Source organism: Delphinapterus leucas, chromosome 1 (genome assembly GCF_059928025.1).
Source record: "Delphinapterus leucas isolate spDelLeu-1000000601 "Yukka" chromosome 1, BTC_Dleu_Yukka2, whole genome shotgun sequence".
NCBI lineage: Eukaryota > Metazoa > Chordata > Mammalia > Artiodactyla > Monodontidae > Delphinapterus > Delphinapterus leucas.
The window spans coordinates 145,479,538-145,498,463 of NC_143129.1; the positions used below are offsets into that span (position 1 = coordinate 145,479,538).

Sequence of the window (18,926 nt, forward strand, 5' to 3'; positions counted from 1 at the left end):
TCCTTGAGGTCAGAGGTTTATTTACCAATATAGCCCCAGCACTCAGCAGGCATTTGGGGAAAGCTTGATTTTGAACAAGCAAGGGTTATATACATACCATATGGCACTCAAAACTTTCCTGGGATCATTTGCCAAGCTATTTGGAAACTCTTGTTCATTCATTGAGGACCTACTCTGTGCTAGGTGCTGGGCTACTGGTGAACAATGGAGATAGGTTCTTACCTTCCCAGATTTTACAGCCCAACTTTATATCTCCTGCATCACACAGACTAGCAGACCTTGCTGAGTTAAAAAGAAAATCATGAGTTTGGGAACTTCTGATTGGAACACCCCAGATCAGGCAATGGTGATACTGTCCAGGCTTGGTTGCAGGGATGGGGCCAGGAAGGGAGTAGGGCATGCCACAGGGGGCCACCGTGGTGGGGAGCTAGAAGTGGCCAGGGAGGCCTTACCCAGGTCTTAGGCCTGGAAGTGGCGAGGGAGCCCTGGCTGATGGTGACATTGTGGGCCAAATCTTTCCATATTTATGAAAATAAACCTTTAGTGCCTGCCCTGTGGGCTGGTTTGTCCCTACCTTTACTTAGCATTTCAGAAACCGGAGCCCATGCTTACCAGAAGGCCAATCAGGACTCTAGGTTCTTTCACTCCAGCAAATTACAGCGTCCACCCTTCTCCAACCACTTTTCACAGCTATTTTGTTGGCAACTTTTCCCTTTTCTAGAGCCAGTGGATTTAGGCAGATCTCCCCTGCCTCAGCCTCACCTTCATGGTATGCTTAAATGCTGACACTGGTTGTGATATTTCCCCCGATGAGGTCGCCAGGGAGGCCTGGCTTATTCTCTTAGGGGGAAGGCCATGCATTAGGGACCCCTCTCTGCCACATTCCTTAATCTCCCCTGGATTTCACCGTATCTCTAGCCTCTTTTTCCAAGTTCCCGTCTCTTGCAAATCCTCAACTAGGTGTACCAACAGATGCCTCAAATTCATTATGTTCAAAACTAAACTCATCCCCCCAACAACCAGATCTTCGTTCATTTTCCTGTCTCAGTGAATGGCACTACCATCCACACCGCCCCTGATTTCAGACTAGGTTAGATTCTTTATCATACCCTCTCATGGTACCTTATAATCGTAATTACATAAGTAATGTTTTATGTATTTGTTTACTCTGTAGTTTCCCTTGCTGGACTGTAAGTTTCTTGAGAGTTAGAACCATGATTGCCTTATTCATTGTATCTGGTGCCTGGCTTGTGAGTCCTCCATCAATATTTGTTGGATGAATTAAGAAATCTACCTGGTCACCCAAGCTAGAAACCTCAGCATCAGTGTAGATTCCTCCCTCTTATCTTCCACATCTTATCTGTCAGCAAGACTTGTCTGTGCTACCTCTGAAATATTTCTCAAATCTGTCCTATCAGTACCATACCCAGCATTCAGGACCTGATCATCTCACATTTAGACTATGGTAAGAGCTTGATGGGTTTCTCTGTCTCTCTTCTCCTCCTCCTTCTGATCCATCCTATATGTAGCCATAGGGGTCTTTGAAAATCTATAAATCTGATTGTGCTTTTGACTGCATCACTCTTCTACTTAAAAACTTTTTTTTGGCCTCCTGTTGTCTAAAGAAAACCCAAACTCCCTGGATTGCCATGATCCATCCCTAATCTGTTTGTCCTGCCTCATATCCTGCCGTTGTCCCCTGTATAACCATATGTTTCAGCAACCACAAACAGCTCTCACTTTCCAAATCTTTTTATGCCTTTTTATGTAAAAAGATATTTACTTTTGTCTTTCCTCCTCTAGCACCAAACACAGATCAGTCACAAAGAAGAGAGAAAGGAGGATGGCTGAAGGTAGCTTTGGGATGTGTATCAGAGAAAGTCATTGGGTTTCCAAAGAAATAGAGGAAAACTTTTTAAAATGTCATTTTCTTCCGTGGAGCCTATAAATCAGGGCTCAAGGCTCTAGGTTTAGGGAGCTGGTGGAGGCAGACTGCTCTGGTGTTGAAGTTATATCTCTAAATCCTTTCTGTACGGGGGCAACTTGATCTTGAAAGTTACTCTTTTTGTTTTTCAGTTCTCTTCAGTGGGTTTTGGAGTATGGTTCTTTCGGACATGGTATCCACTGCAGGAAAGCAGAACGACCAAAGCGCAGGCAAACGGATGGAATGGCCCCAACCCCCAACATCTGGGGGGTGCCACACTGAAGCCTAATCACCTATTTAACAAAAAACAATTAAATGTTGTTGAGTTGAGACATGTCATTCAGCTCTTCTCTCTCACTGTCACTTGTCATTGTGACTGTGCACTGGTTTGGAGAGAAATACGAGGGGATGGGTGAGGCTGCTCAAGTGCCCTGCGTTTGCCTCTCATGGTCACGTGGTGTGCTTCACGTTAGGTACACCCTTAATCCCTGGAATGGATCCATCCTAACTTGGGTGTCTTTTCTCTGGATCGTGTACAGATTACCTAGGTGAGCCTCTGCTCCCCTTGCCATCCTAAAGTGCCCAAACAGCATGAACTTTGGTTGGGATTCATTGGGAGGCTGAAAATTTGTCTTTGGTGACCTGACTCTGGGCAACTGAACCTAATGGTTGCAAAATAAATACAAAATACAATAATAATAATAATAACGTCTGTGTCTGCACTTCGTGACTTTGCGCTCAGGTTCTTACTTGATGTTTTATCTTCAGCCTGCCGGAGGTTGCTGGGAGTCTGATTTAATGTGCTAGCTGTTGGAGTGCGGGGGTTAAAATGGACATCCGAATTTTTCTTCCTCTAAGCATGGAACAGTGTGTTTAAAGGACATGCTTACCTATAACCTATTTTGACATACAGATTTTAGAAAATTCTTTTAGTGCCCTTTGAGTGCCTCTTCAAGGTGGTGTGGCTTCCTGGCTAGAGACCATGAAAGGGAGAAACCAGTGACACCTCACAGATACTTGTTTATACTTTGTGTTCAAAATATACACCATCTGGGGCTTCCCTGGTGGCACAGTGGTTGAGAGTCTGCCTGCTGATGCAGGGGACACGGGTTCGTGCCCCGGTCCGGGAAGATCCCACATGCCGCGGAGCGGTTAGGCCCGTGAGCCATGGCCGCTGAGCCTGCGCGTCCGGAGCCTGTGCTCCGCAACGGGAGAGGCCACAATAGTGAGAGGCCCACGTACCACAAAAAAAATAAATAAATAAATAAAATATATACACCATCTGGGAGGCTTAGCTTCTTCTAGGTCAGGATTGCTGATTTCCCACTGTTTCTGTTGTCCTCTTCAGGACAGGAGTTCCCCGTGTATTTCTGAGACAACTACAAAGACACATTTGGACTTAAAAGGATGATCATGCAGATAAAGGAAGCGGCACAGAAATTCAGGCTACAGTGACTTAAGGTCACCATGGCAAACTTCCCATTGAATGCTGACTGTCACCCCCATTACCTTATTCAACAAATATATATTGTGCACCTACTATGCGCTGATCACCTTTCTAGGTACTGGGGCAGCGAACAAAACAGACGATGTCCCTGTTCCCATGGATCTGACAGTCCAGTGATCCCTGCTAAGGGATCACCAGCCTCAGCCTCACCAAGGCAGCCATTCCTCCTGAACCGCTCCTGCTGTTAGAAGCGCCTCTGCGGTTTTCACTGATTGGTCCGAGCTCCAACCCTGGGCTCTCAGATCAAAGTCTGAACTCCTTTCCCTTTGTTAACTTCTGATGTTTGAAAGCAACTGTTCTGCACCCCCTGAGTCCTCTCCAGCTAAATATTTCTTTTGTCTTTAAGGACTCTTCAAAGAACTTGGTGTTCATACTTTCCAATCACCATCTGAACTGGTGCCCTGGCTCTCTCTTTCTTTAATACTTAACTCCTGCTGCCCAAGGCAGTGATTCTTATACATGTGCATCTGTGCATTCCCCTGTACAAGCCATCTGCAACCTCCCATTCTTATCTCTTACCGAAAGTGACAGGATTTTTCTCCTATTGAAGAATAGAAGCATATTGTGAAATTATATATATATATATATATCTCAATATATAAGGTTTCTGCCCCAGTTCAGTTTCTGACACAAAGCCCCTAAAGTCCTTGTAAATAGGGGTGCTAGAGAATCTTTTGTTCTAATATTTGGTCTTTGACCCCACTTCCTGACAGAGAGCCCTTAAGACCCCGAGTGATAGAAGTGACTGACAGTACCTTGGAATTTCCTGGATAGTGGAGCATTTTTGGCTCTAATTAGGAGACTCTTGGGGGCTCCTGGATGGGGCTGGTCACCCGAAAGACCAAGCCATGATTAGAAGCTTGGAACTTTCATCCCCAGCCCCTATTCTCCAGAGAGAGGAGAGGGACTGGAATGGAGTTACTAGTCAGTCATGCCTATGTGATGAATTCTCCATAAAAATCCCCAAAGAACGGGGTTTGGAGAGTTTCTGGTTTGGTGAATACATCCATGTGCTGGGAGGGTGGTACACCCCCAACTCCAGATGGACACAAGCTCCTGCACTTGGGACCCTCCCAGACCTCACCCTATGTATCTCTTCATCTGGCTGTTCATTTGTATCCTTTAAAATGTCTTTTGTAATTAACCAGCAGTAGTAAGTTAACTATTTTCCTGGGTTCTGTGAGCAAATTATCAAACCCAAGGGGGTGGGGTCGTGGGAACCTCCAATTTATAAGCCAAGTCAGACAGAAGTCATGGGTAACCTGGGGATCCACTGCTTGCAATTAGCATTAAGACCCCTTAACCTGTGGGTGTGCAGTAACTCCAGGCAGTTAGTGTCAAAGTTGTTTAGGGTGGAAAACCCCACATATCTGGTCTCAGAAATGTTGTAAGTGTTCAAGTAAAGAAAAACAGGTTTTTTTCCAGGCACACAAATATCTGATTTTGAGGTGGAAATTAGTTACTACTAAGTATTTTTAACTTTGACATGACTTGTACATTTTTCCAAAATTATGTTTAGAGATTCTATGATACAGTGGTCAGAATTTAATTTTTTTAAATTAATTTGTTTATTATTTATTTTTGGCTGTGTTGTGTTTCCGTTGCTGCGCGCGGGCTTTCTCTATTTGTGGCAAGCAGGGGCAGTTCTTCATTGCAGTGCGCGGGCTTCTCATTATGGTGGCTTCTCTTGTTGCGGATCGTGGGCTCTAGGCAAGTGGGCTCAGTAGTTGTGGCTCATGGGCTGTAGAGCGCAGGCTCAGTAGTTGTGGCGCACGGGCTTAGTTGCTCCGTGGCATGTGGGACCTTCCCAGACCAGGGCTCGAACCCGTGTCCCCTGCATTGGCAGGCGGATTCTTAACCTCTGCGCCACCAGGGAAGTACCAGAACTTAATTTTTAAGTAAAGATTTTAGGCACAACCAGCATCATAAATTACCACCATCATCTCATGAAAGAGAGGACATTAAAATGTCAAATAATCTGGAAGGGCATAATCTCAGTACTAAAAGTTTGAATAAATTTAGTTTATGAAAAACCGACTACATTCATTCTTTCTCACCTACCAAGTACCAGTGAAAACTTCATGAACGAACCAGCATCACCCTTTTGGAAGCCACTGCCCTTAGGAACCCCACGTAGCCCTTAAGAATTTCACTCAGCTGTAAAAGAACCCAGAAAAGCAGTGGCTTAAACAAATTAGTAGTTTTATTTTTCTCATGTAAATAGAACTTTGGAGATAGTCCCAGGTAAACGTTGCTGCTCCATGAGGCCATCAGGGACTCTGCCTTCTATCTTTCTATTTTTCTTTTGCAGTCTTTAGCATGAATTTGTCATCATCTGACCCCAAAATTCCTGCTTCCTTCTCCAGCAAAGTGTAGGCAGTGAGGAGTCCGCCTCTAAGCCAAAAACCTGTGTCATATTTCAGACCCAACCATAGGCAGTTACAAAGCTTTGCCCACAGGCCTCCCAGGAAGGTACATAGCCTGTGCACTGCACTCCCTGAGGGGATTTGCAGTCAAGGGCTCTGGCCCCATCCTGCCATCACCCCAGTCTTAGCCCAGGCTCCTTATGCGGAGAAGGGGGAGCCTAGCCATGGCCTCTCTTAGGTGTCTCTGCAGGGACCAACTTACTGGCTGTTGGAGGGGGGAGGGGGAGAAGGGGGCGAGAGTGGGGCCTTGAAATGTTTCCTCCACTCTGACTCAGTATGCAGTGCTTTTTCACTCCTAGCCCTTCCCCCCTCCCTTCTCCCTGCCTCCCTGGTCTGCAAAAAGGCAGGAGCCTTTTGTTCAGGGATCCTTCAGCAGTGAGACAATCCCAGCATCTGTACTAATCCACCTGACTCTTGCCTGGCACTGTTCCAGGGAGAAAAATGGAACATTAGGGGAGCCAGCACTTTCTGCTGTTTAGTCTCTTGCTTATACTGTCACAGTGGATGATTAAATCCTTGACCGTTAGTTTCATTTTTACTGCTCTACACAGATGCCTAGCAGCTCAGCTCAGCTTTTGGCAGGAAGAAAGAAGGGAAAGGGCAAAAGGGGTTGGTTGGCCAGCTGAGTTGATCTGCCTTTTGGTGAGCTTTCTCCAATGCCCCACTGATATCTTATGCTTATATCTTATTGGTCAGAACTGGATCACATAGTCATCCCTAGCTGCAAGGGAGGCTGGGAAATGCTTTTTATCTGGGCACACTGCCACACTGCCACCCAACCAGAATGGGTTTTATTTATTTTTATTTTTTAATTTATTTATTTTGGTTGTGCTGGGTCTTTGTTGCAGCAGGTGGGCTCCTTTGTTGTGCCTCACCGGCTCCTTTAGTTGTGGCACGTGTGCTCCTTAGTTGTAGCAGATGGGCTCCTTAGTTGTGGCTCGTGGGATCCTTAGTTTGCAGCTCACCGGCTCCTTAGTTGCGGCACATGTGCTCCTTAGTTGCAGCTGACGGGCTCCTTAGTTGTGGAATGCAAACTCTTAGTTGCGGCATGCATGTGGGATCTCGTTCTCTGACCAGGGATCAAACCTGCGTCCCCTGCATTGGGAGGTGGATTCTTAACCACTGTGGCACCAGGGAAGTCCCCAGAATGGGTTTTAGATTGATAACTATTACATCTTGGAATCCCCTACTTTTAGAAAAGTTAGTAGACGGTGGTTTGTCCATTGTCTGTTTGATTTCACTGGTTGGCATTATATAAAGAATTGAGAGAAAAGCATTCTGGGAAGATAGCAGTGGCATTTTTTAATCTCCCTGAATTCCACCATTAAAAAAAAAAAACCAAAACAAGCAAACAAACAACAACAAAAAAGCCACAGAGCAATTGGGATAGCAAAACCAAAACCTATGGACATCTATAACAGAACTGGGAGACGAGACAGCACCACAAACCCCAAAATTCATGTAGGTGGAAGCCACTGGGGGCTCGAAGACTTGCATGGTATCAGCATTTTTGTGGAAAGAAGCAGGGGAAGCAAAGAGTGTCTGAGAAATCTGAAAATAAGAGAACCCCAGAATAGGTACTCCCTGGCAAGTACAGTGGGCCAACAGGAGAACAGCAGCTGGAACTGCGGGGGGCGGGGTGTTGTACAGCCCTGCTTGCAGCTGGTGAGGACAAGGGGTCCAAAGTAAGGACTGAAGAAGCTGGAGCAGCCCGGGTCCTGTGAACCCTCAAAACCAGACGAAGTGTCTTTGCAGGACACTTTAGAAAGCCACAGGGAATATACTACAAATAGGGTAGGCCAGGGATATTTTGGACAAAGGAAGGGGAAGTCCAAATGAGAGTTGGGGAGGGGAACAGAGCCAGAAGATCTCGGAAAGTATGAAGCCGTACTTCTTCTGACCACTTCATGGAAACATAGACAAGGAAGCTGTAGAGCCTTGAATTTAGCAAAGCTATCCTCACTCACTCCTCCCCACTGAATGTGCAGGAAAACTAATTTCATCTAAAAATGAGCAACAGAAAGGACTGGAGTGGAATCTCATAATGAAGTTATTATAAGAAAAATGAGAACAAGGAGCAGAAAAACATCCTTAATGAAATAAAGCATCCCAGAAAGACATGCCCACAAAACCAGGTAAAAACTGTAACAGTATTCCAAAATGAGCTGAAGTAAATTAAGGAAATATTACAAGATATGAAAGAAAAGTACAAGTCAGAATTAGAAAGCAAAAATTAGGTAATCAAACTTAGGAAAGAATTGGAAAGAAAAGGGAAAATTCATCTTACAAGTGAAGACTGAACTAGAAGGAATATAAGAGTAACATGGTTTTTGCACAACAGATAATGCCTTAAGGGAATAAAAAGTGAAAAGAAGGAAAAAATTTAAATTCCAGAATGAATAAAGAGAAATCTGAGAATTCAAGAGAAAATGACAAATATAGAAGATAGGCAAAAATATCTAAAATTGTATTACACAAGTCCCTGAAGGAGAAAAGAATAATGGGGCAATGAAGGAGAAATAATATATTAAAAAATCTATATAAAAGAAACTTCCCTGAAAAAAAATGATTAAAAAGACTCGAGATTGCATATAGAAAGGGCACACCTTGTGCCTGGGGAAATCAACCCAGAAGATCAATACTGAGACATATTCTAGTAAAATTAATGGATTTTAAAGAAAACTATTTGGGGCATCCAGGCTAAAAGACAAATTCACTTATAAGGGAAAGAAAATCAGACTGTGATCAGACTTGACAACAGCACTTTATGTTAGGCGACTATAGTGTAACAATATATCTAAGACACCCAAAGAAAGGAAACCAAACCGACCAACTTTCAGGTGTGAAGGCCACAGATAAAATGTTATCAATATGGAAGAACACAGGCACTATTCTCATGAGACCTTTCAGAGGCATCTTCTAGGGAACATACCTCAGACAACCAGACTAGTGAGACATTGACATAACAGGTGGTGAGCACTAAATATATTTACTTGTATAACTAAAAATAAGTGATGGTTATAAGGGAAAGAATATAGTTTTTAATGGTTATGTGCCCTTAAAATAAATATACAGTATAACTAACAAAATAGAAAGAGAATGGGGAGAACATTTATAAGAGGCAGACAAAGCTTGCTGATTGCCTTATAGTTATTAACCAAAATATTTCTTCCAACCCGGGGCTGGAGAAGAAGGGGAGGAGGAAGAAGTTACTAGATAATGTCAATATTGTTCATAAGAGGAAAAAATAGACAATAGTTGCCTTCCCCAAATAGAGGGGATTAAAGATGTAACACAGAGGAAATGATTAGAACAAAAGTACAAACTTTTGTAAATATTAAAACCAAAAAATGAGTGAGCAAGCAAATAGACCACAGAGTGAAAAATTATTTATATAAAAGAGTTGAGGGCTTCCCTGGTGGCGCAGTGGTTGAGAGTCCGCCTGCCGATGGAGGGGACACGGGTTTGTGCCCCGGTCCGGGAAGATCCCACATGCCGCGGAGCGGCTGGGCCCGTGAGCCATGGCCGCTGAGCCTGCGCGTCCGGAGCCTGTGCTCCGCAACGGGAGAGGCCACAGCAGTGAGAGGCCCGCATACCGCAAAAAAAAAAAAAAAGAGTAGAAATTTTCACATAGATGTGGGTGTGAATCCCTGCTTCACTTTACCTCTGTCTGCTTGGCTTCCTCTGTAAAAGTCTATATATATGTATGTAGACTTAAGTGCCTGGGAGCACATCTTACTTATATGTGTGTGTGTATATATATATATATATATATATATATATATATATATATACACACACACACACACACACACATAATATATATAATTGATCTTGAAGGGCAAGTGTGAGAATTAAATTTATATAATATGATTTTCAGTACCCAGTATATAATAAGGGTTCAACCAAAGCAAGATCTGTAGCCTTTTCAGCAAGGGAGGGGCAAAGCTAGGACTTGAAAGTAGGATTGTCCGGCTATGAAGTTTGCTCTTTCTCTACTGTGCTACTCAAGGCAGCACGTATCCACTGAATGGTGGAATTACAGGATTTTTCAGAAGGAGAGATTCCATGCTTCATGGAAGACATGGCATTCAAAGACATAGAGTCCAGCTTAAGTAGAGGCATGAAAGAGAAAACAAGATGTGTTGGTGAGGAGGTGAGGGGTCTGTAAGAGATCAGTTTTAGTGTCTTAGACCTGTCCTCATCCTTTTTCCAAGGACAACTTATAAATGAAAAACTGATAGTCAGTTCTACCAGATGTATTAGTTGAGAGTATGGTTTAGGAGAATGAGTGTCTAAAGATAGGAAGGTCCTGACGGCAGCGACTCTGTTCTGATGTACACCCCCGGGGCCCAGCACAGTGCGTGGCCTACACTCAACCTATACTCATTGCTGAGTAAATGCTGGTGGGGTGAATTAATAAGGTAATACCTGAAAGATAAACCAAGTTTTTCAAGGAGTTTTCAAGCCCTCATCAGGTAACTGTATTTATCTACTCACTATTTGTATCATTTGGGGTAGGTTAGATTATTCTACAGTAATAAACAACTCCAAAATTTCAGCAGTTTAAAACAAAAAGTTTCATTTCTTGCTCATGTTACAAGTTCATCACAGATTGGCGGGGAAACTCTGTCCTTCGTAGTCACTCAGGCCCTTGGGTTGTTGGAATGAGCACCATCTCATATGTTGTTGGTCACTGTGCCAGAGGAAAAGAGAGCTCTAGAGGGTCTCTCAGTGGCAATTAAATCTTCCACCTGTAAGTGACATGTGTCACTTCTGCTTACAATTCATTGGCCAGAAGTGTCACATGGCCATACCTAACTTTAAAGAAGGCCATGAAGTGCAATCCTATTATATGCCTAGAAAACAAGAGACCTGAAATGCTTGGTGAACAGTATTAATGACCATCACATTATCTGAAGGTGGGTAATGGGGCTCCATTTAGATAGGTAGATAGAAAGAAAGGACAGTGTACACTAGTATCCCCCCTTTTTACAGTTGAGGACACTTGTGCACTAAGAGGTTGTTACTTGCTCACACTAACCTGCTATTAGCAGGGAGCTAGGATTCAAATCTGCATCTGCCTGACTCTGAAACCTTTACCTGCCTTTGATCCTGCCTTTGATCCTGCCTCTTCCTCATATACTTGGAGATGAGGCACCAAGTAGCCTCACCTTCACCCATGGATTTCATTTTACTGTCTCTGTGTCACTGGCAGAAGGTTAAATCAGACTTTGCAAACAACCCAGGCCAGTTTAAAAGGAAGAAAAAGCCATTTCTGAAGCCTGGATTATATACTTTGTTTGTACTGTGTGGATTTTCCCTCAAGGTTCTCCCTCTCTCTTCATTGCACTTTCCTTTGAAATATAATCCACCAAACAGCCATCAAGAGGTAAAGCCTGGCTCCAGAGAGTGGGTATCAAAGGAAGGAGGAGGAGTTTGAGGCTCATTCTCAATTTGCTAAACCTTTCAAATTCTTCCCCAAGGCTTCAGTTTGGTAAAGGAAAAATAGTAATGACTTATGTTTATCCTGGGGAATATGTGTTTTCCATGCCCCCTTAGGAAATGTCATCAATGTGTTTTGAATTTATTTTTTGCTTGATTCATCAAAATATTGTTGCACAAGAGACTTTGGATGTCCAAAGAGCTGTCTTTTAAAATAAATGTCTTTTATTTTGCCTTTGGAAACAGCTAATCACATTTTATCAAGAGTCAGCAGCCTTCTTTCTTCAAAGGACTGAATTTAACACTAAAAGGGTTACAGATGGGGAGAAAGAGGGGTCATGTGCGACAACCACCCCCTAACATTAACAGGCTATAAGATGCCCAGGACTATACAGTGTGAAGGTTTTGAAATGAAAACTTTAGGAAAATGATGGCTCATTTAAAAATATTAGGAAAATTTGAGCAAAAAGTAATTCCCATATTCCTTACCTCGTTGGGAGAGAGTGGTGGTTAAAAATGAGAGCCCAGATTCTTCAGGGACTCCCATTATTCATATGTTAGATCATCTTTGCCTATCTTCTTTATTTATTGCTTTTTAAAAATCCTTTTTGTTTCTTTCTTTTTTCATTTTTGTTTGAAAAATGTTCTTCCCTCTTTTATGGCATTAATCTTCGTTTCTTTGCTCTTGAGTTCCTCCTAGTTCAACCTTCATTTCTATAGTGATTTTTCCTATATTTCTATTCTTATATTCCTATATATCTATTTATATAGATACTCTTTCTTTTTTACAGCTATTCATAATATTTTATTTTCAGTAAGACTAGACTCGTAAGGTATTCATTTTTTCATACGTGATTTTGGTATGTGTATTTACTTTTTCTTTCATCTATCTCTTCAATAAACAAAATTGGCTTTGCTTATTGTCTCTATTATGGGTCTGTTTCTATTTTCTTTCTTTATTTCTTTTTTTTAACATCTTTATTGGAGTATAATTGCTTTACAATGGTGTGTTAGTTTCTGTTTTATAACGAAGTGAATCAGTTATACATATACATATATCCCCATATCCCCTCCCTTTTGTGTCTCCCTCCCACCCTCCCTATCCCACCCTTCTAGGTGGTCACAAAGCACCGAGCTGATCTCCCTGTGCCATGCAGCTGCTTCCCACTAGCTATCTATTTTACATTTGGTAGTGTATATATGTCCACGCCACTCTCTCACTTCATCCCAGCTTACCCTTCCCCCTCCCTGTGTCCTCAAGTCCATTCTCTACAACTGCATCTTTATTCCTGTCCTGCCCCTAGGTTCTTCAGAACCTTTTTTTTTTTTTTAGATTCCATATATATGTGTTAGCATACGGTATTTGTTTTTCTCTTTCTGACTTACTTCACTCTGTATGACAGACTCTAGGTCCATCCACCTCACTACAAATAACTCAATTTCGTTTCTTTTTATGGCTGAGTAATATTCCATTGTATATATGTGCCACATCTTCTTTATCCATTCATCTGTCAATGGACACTTAGGTTGCTTCCATGTCCTGGCTATTATAAATAGAGCTGCAATGAACATTGTGGTACATGACTCTTTTTGAATTATGGTTTTCTCAGGGTATATGCCCAGTAGTGGGATTGCTGGGTTGTATGGTAGTTCTATTTTTAGTTTTTTAAGGAACCTCCATACTGTTTTCCATAGTGGCTGTATCAATTTACAGTCCCACCAACAGTGCAAGAGGGTTCCCTTTTCTCCACACCCTCTCCAGCATTTATTGTTTGTAGATTTTTTGATGATGGCCATTCTGACCGGTGTGAGGTGATACCTCATTGTAGTTTTGATCTGCATTTCTCTAATGATTAGTGATGTTGAGCACCCTTTCATGTGTTTGTTATATAGATATTCTATTGCTATATATTTCCTATATTTCTATTCCTATATATCTATTTCTTCCTGGTGTTCTATATCATAATCCTGAGTTTTTCTAGTAGTAATTAGTGTTGTTCTTTCATCTTTTGTATCATTTCCTTAATTAATTTTATTCCATTTTGGAGGATTAGGTTATAGTTTCATCTATTTAGTGCATGTGTCTTTCTAGTATGCTTTTGGTGTCCATAGGGATGCTTTTAAATCTTCTTTTCATATAAGCCAAGAAAGATAAAGTGACTTTCCCAAGATCAAATAGCTACTAAGTGGCAGAGCAGGTATTCACACACGTTTATCTGACTCCAAAGCCTGTTAATCTTCTTACTAATTATATTTATCATATATTGAAAATCTACTGTGTGGCAGACAATTTACAACAAAATCTAATTTAATACAGCATCTTGCAACATCTTTTTATTATTGATGAAGATACCAAAGCTTGGAGAGCAGCTGCAGATGTTGTGGGCACTTGTGGTGGCTTCAACAGCTCTAGGGTACTAGCTCCTTAGCTCCTGCTCAACAGAAATGGTGTGGTTTTAACAGCAGTAATGGAACTACCTCAGCAGCTGAGCACTGCATGTGGGCCGATGAGCTCTAATGCAGAGGGAGTAGCATCTTCCTGATATTTGGGTAATAATTCCTTTCTTCCTTTTGCTACTACAACCATGTTCTTTCTCCCCATGTTCTTTTAGCCCTTCCAATACTTTTGTTATCAATTCTTTGAATTAAATCCCCCTTTGATTTAAATAACAAAGTTTGTTTTCCTGAATCAGACACTATCTGATGCACCTACTTGTCTCCATTCATTATTTTGTTCATTTAACAAACGTTTATTGACTACCTACTAATGTTATGGGTATTTTGGAAACAATGATTAACAAGATAGACAAAGTCCCTGCCCTCATGAAGCTTGTACACTAGTGGGAAGAAAGATAATAACTAAGGAGTTACACAATATGATTTCAGATTGTAGTAAGTGCTGTAAAAATAGAAGTCGGTTAAACAATAAATAATTGTCTCTCTTGTATAAATTAACTCAGAAGGTAAAGGCAGGTAGCCCAAAATAGTATGATTGCTCCCAGTAATCAAGTCTCCTTTTAGCTCAGTACCTAATTTGCCTAGAGTGTGACCCTCTTACTGTGGTTTAATATGGCAGGCAACACATCCAAGTTCCATGCAGCTGGATGGAGGAAGGGATTAAGAAAGGGGCAAAGACCACGAGCTAGCTCTCTTTTAAGGGGAGGTTTCTGGGAAGCTACCATGCAATACTTTGATTATATTTTACTGGCCTGAACTCAGCCACCTGGCTCCACTTAGCTGCAAGAGAATCTAAGAAATGTAGCCACATGCCCAGTTAAACGTGGGAGGGGGGGGTGGTCTACTACTAAGAAAGAAGGGGAGAATAGACATTGGTGTAGACAACTACTAGTCTTTACCAAAGGAACTAAACAAAGGGATATGATTGCAAGTAACCTGAGGTCTGTTTATGGACACTCATTTAGAATGATTCTTCTTTTTTTTCATTATTTTATTTTATTTTTAATTAATTTATTATTTTTAAACTTTTGGCTGCATTGGGTCTTTGCTGCTGCACGTGGGCTTTCTCTAGTTGTGGTGAGAAGGGTCTAATCTTCATTGCAGTGTGCGGGTTTCTCATTGCGGTGGCTTCTCTTGTTGCAGAGCACGGGCTCTAGGCACGTGGGCTTCAGTAGTTGTGGCTTATGGGTTCAGTAGTTGTGGCTCACGGGTTCTGGAGCACAGGCTCCATAGTTGTGGCGCACAGGCTTAGTTGCTCAGCGGCATGTGGGATCTTCCTGGACCAGGGCTCAAACCCGTGTCCCTTGCATTGGCAGGCGGATTCTCAATCACTGCGCCACCAGGGAAGTCCCTAGAATGATTCTTTATAATCTCTCTCCACCACCAAATAGAAGGTTTCTTCATGGCAGAGACTTGATCTACCTTTCCATTTCCAGTTTGTCCTGCAATACTTCAGACTTGATTGATATTATCATGTTTTTGGAAGTGAATATGATATACAACCTTAAAACAACTCAAGAAACCACTTTTAGAAAACATTGCAGAGCAATATGTGTGATCTCAATTACTCTCACCAGACTATGAGTTTCTTCAGAGTCAGTAAATCACTGAATCTGTCTTTCTAGAGTACTGAATATTGTCTGTGGTATGTAACTGGGTGTTAAAATGTGTTAGCAATATGCCTCTGGGGATCTCACTGAGGCCTAATGCAATCAGAGAAGGATTCATTAAGTGGGACTTAGGCTGGTGAAAAGCCTTTTTTCTCACTGGCAGGAAATTAATGACAATATTTGTATAGCATTTTAGTACATCTTTACAACATCATCCGATGCCATCTTTATTTTCATCCTTATTTTACAGATGAAGAAACGGAGGCTCAGGGAGGGTCAAGATATTCCACTTAGCAAGTGGCAGAGCTGGAGCTAGAAATCAGATCTTAGGAAACCAAATGCACCTCTAGGGAAAGAGAGTTTTTCATTTCAGTAAAATTAGTACCTTTGTGGAGAGGGCCACAGCATCCTTTGATTTCACTTTCAGGAGGTCGATAAAGTAAGATAGGAAGGGATAAAGGCAAAGCATTTTGCCAGGTCTTTCTAATTACAGAATTCTGATAATCAGCACTGTGACTAGAAGCTGCTTTATAAAAGACTACGATTCCCAGCATGGCACAAAGGACCGCTGGGAAGACTTCGACTCCCAGCATGCTGTACTTTGGAACTCCCAGTCCCAGAATGCAACGCTCCTCCTTACTCAGAGGGCCGTAGAGACTACAGTTCCCAGCATGGAGCGCCGCCCCCAGTTTCTGGCGCCCCGCCGGACCCTGCTTCGGAGAGACGTTTTGGACTCCAGAGGGCGGGCTCTGGAGTCCCAGCCCTCTTTGGGGGACGTGTCTGCGGGGCGCTTCTGGCCCGTTGGGCCCGTCCAGACGGAACCTCGAAGGGATGGGTTGGGGCCTGGGCCAGGCTTCGCCCAGGCAGCGTCTGAGACAGCCCCAATGGGGCCCTCGGGGGGCCTTCCTCCCTTTGAACTGCGGTGGCGGGTGGGCTCACTGTATCCTGTACCTTTCAGAGTAGGGGCCGCCATCACCATGGCCACTGCTGCGAGTCAGCCGTGCGCCGGCGGACCGCGGGACATCCTGTGGCGCGTGAGTGCTGCGCGCGCTGTGGCAGGCGCTCGGCAGCTGCGGGGGTCGGGCTGGGCGTGCGGGCGCTGGTCGCGCGTGCGCGCTGGACGGGGGCGGGGCTGGCTCGAGTGTAGTGTGGGGAGCGCGTGGGGAGGGGGCGACCCGAGTGACTTATTTCAGGGTTGTGGGGGGCGTCCTGAGTGCAAGCTGGTTACAGAGGGGACGGGCGTGCTAGGGAAAGTTGCTTACAAGTTGTGTGTGTGCGGGGCGTCCTGAGTGCAAACTTGTTACGGCGTGAGAGAGGGGTCCTGAGTGGAAGCTGGTCATGGCGGGAAGGATGTCCTGCATGGGAGTTGGCAGAGAATGGGGAAGAGTTGTGTGCAACTCTGCTAGGTGCACAATTAATAAGTTGTTAAGTTGTTGATTACTTGGGATAAGAAGCAGAAAGGAATATCCGGAATCGGAAAGAATGTGGTATGACCTTAGCAGAGGCTGGTCTTGGGGACTAGGTGAGCAGGACAGGTATCTTGTCAAATTAGAGGAATGTGTGCACTGTGGGCCCGAGAAGAGGAGGTACTTCCTTGTTGAAGTCCAATCAACAGTTCTGCCTGCATTCTGTGGAGGGCACAGAGATATAGGAGTAAGATCCCTCTTAGGACAGTGCTTCTACCCCAGCGGCACTGCCATCTACTTTGTGTCCCAAGTTACTGAGTCTTACCTGTTCTTTACCACCTGTATTATCAGTCATCGATGTTCTGTAGATTGTATGTCAGGAACGTGGCTGCAGTTTTGTTTTTTTTTAACTTGCTCTTTGCCACTGCCTTCCTTCAGACACTGACTATAATCTTTGGCTTGGGCAATTGGGCTGGACCGCCTCCTGTTTGTCTCCTGTCTGTGTCTTGTCCCCTCTGATCCATCTTCATTATAGCCACCTTACAGACACAAGGGTGTTTTACCTTCCAAAATATAAATCTGATCGTCACTTGTGTGCTTAAAATACCTCAGTATCTCTTCTTGTATTCAAGCAGTAAATCTTGTGCCTCATGTGGTAGGCACTGGTGAGTCAGACATGAATACAATGCAGTAGTTGCCCAGTAAGGAGCTCATGTCTAATAAACACATTACAATATACTGTTGGTTCCTGGAAAATGAATACACTTTCAGATATTGACATATCAAACCTAGAGAGACAAGTATAAGTTGCTGTAAAGTACAGTTGTAAACTAATTGAAACCTCCCTCACGCTCCAAAGTGTGATATTTAATGTGACATCTGACTCTGGACTAAAACAAGCATCAGTTCACTGTTATTACAAGTTTCTGGAGTGATGTGTAGTGTTACTAATAGTAGTAACCATTAGAGTTTATCTATAGCTGCATGGACTGTGATCTGGGTGTAAATATTAGTGATCAACATCCTGTATGAAAAGATAGGATTTGCATAACTGAAATAACTGAAATAGTTTAACTGACTTCATGATTGAGGGATTTTTGTTTGTTTAATTATAGGTTTTGGGCTGGAGGATAGTTACAAGTATTGTCTGGTCAGTGCTGCTTCTGCCCATCTGTACCACAGTATTTGTCATCTTCAGCAGCATTGATTTATTTCATCCTATACAGTGGCTGTCTGGTAAGTGATACTCAGTTTGGGGAAAACAAATTTACAGGACCCACTTCTCAACATAAAAATCGCATTATGTTTTAAATAATTTATTTTAATTGCTGTATTGACAATGATAAAACATTCACTTTGAGGTATTCTTAAGGCATTCCCTTCCTAACATAGGCCTTTTCACTATATAATAAGATTAGTAGACACATCAGAGGCTGTGTAGTATTAACACATGAACAGAAAGATCATTAGAAGACCACATAAATAAGAATCTAATTTTGTTTATTTGTCTCTTCTATTTGGCAGCTTTATTGAGGTTGTCTTTTTAAGGAAGTGAACTATTCCTTTTATATATTTAAAAATTGTAGGTAGAAAATATGACATACCTTTTTAAAAAGTCTGTCTAAAATTAAGAATACTTTGGGACTTCCCTGGTGGTGCAGTGGTTAAGAATCCGCCTGCCAGTGCAGGGAACACAGGTTCGATCCCTGGTGCAGGAAGATCCCACATGCCACGGGGCAACTACCCATGTGCCACAACTACTGAGCCATGTGCCTAGAGCCTGTGGTCTGCAACAAAGAGAAGCCACCGCAGTGAGAAGCCTGCACACCGCTACGAAAGAGTAGCCCCCGCGCGCTGCAACTAGAGAAAGCTCGTGGGCAGCAGTGAAGACCCAGTGCAGCCAAAAATAAATAAATTTTAAAAAAAGAATGATACCCTGGAATCTGATACATGAAATATATTTTAAAAAATTTCTATATTGTGGTTGATAAAAAAGATGAGAAGAGAGAAAAAGAGGAAAGACTAAGGAAAATAGAGTTAAACTGAAAGATTGATGAGGAGGAAAAGATTGGAGCAGGCTAATGTTTCTCCAAATCCTTGTAGATAAAATTAATAAGTTCATTAAACTATTTTATGTTAATAATAGCTACC

General features: G+C 42.7%; 2 protein-coding genes across 7 annotated transcripts in view; both read left to right on the forward strand.

The window, feature by feature from the left end:
* The window catches only part of YIPF1 (Yip1 domain family member 1), a 50,522-nt gene extending 32,561 nt beyond the window's left edge, over positions 1-17,961 (forward strand). For 4 of the 6 annotated variants that reach the window (XM_022575734.3, XM_089922383.1, XM_089922394.1 and 1 more), the window contains one exon: positions 2,077-2,185. The gene's annotated coding sequence lies outside the window, so the exon portion shown is untranslated. Of the gene's footprint in view, positions 1-2,076; positions 2,186-17,890 lie in introns of those variants that run through there. The other 2 variants (XR_016395303.1, XM_089922377.1) reach the window with 2 other exon arrangements.
* The window catches only part of NDC1 (NDC1 transmembrane nucleoporin), a 44,592-nt gene continuing 41,602 nt past the window's right edge, over positions 15,937-18,926 (forward strand). The window contains exons 1-2 of the mRNA XM_022575731.3: positions 15,937-16,403; positions 17,891-18,011. Coding sequence (XP_022431439.2) covers positions 16,041-16,403; positions 17,891-18,011 — 484 coding nt within the window. The 5' untranslated portion in view covers positions 15,937-16,040. The remainder of the gene's footprint in view (positions 16,404-17,890; positions 18,012-18,926) is intronic.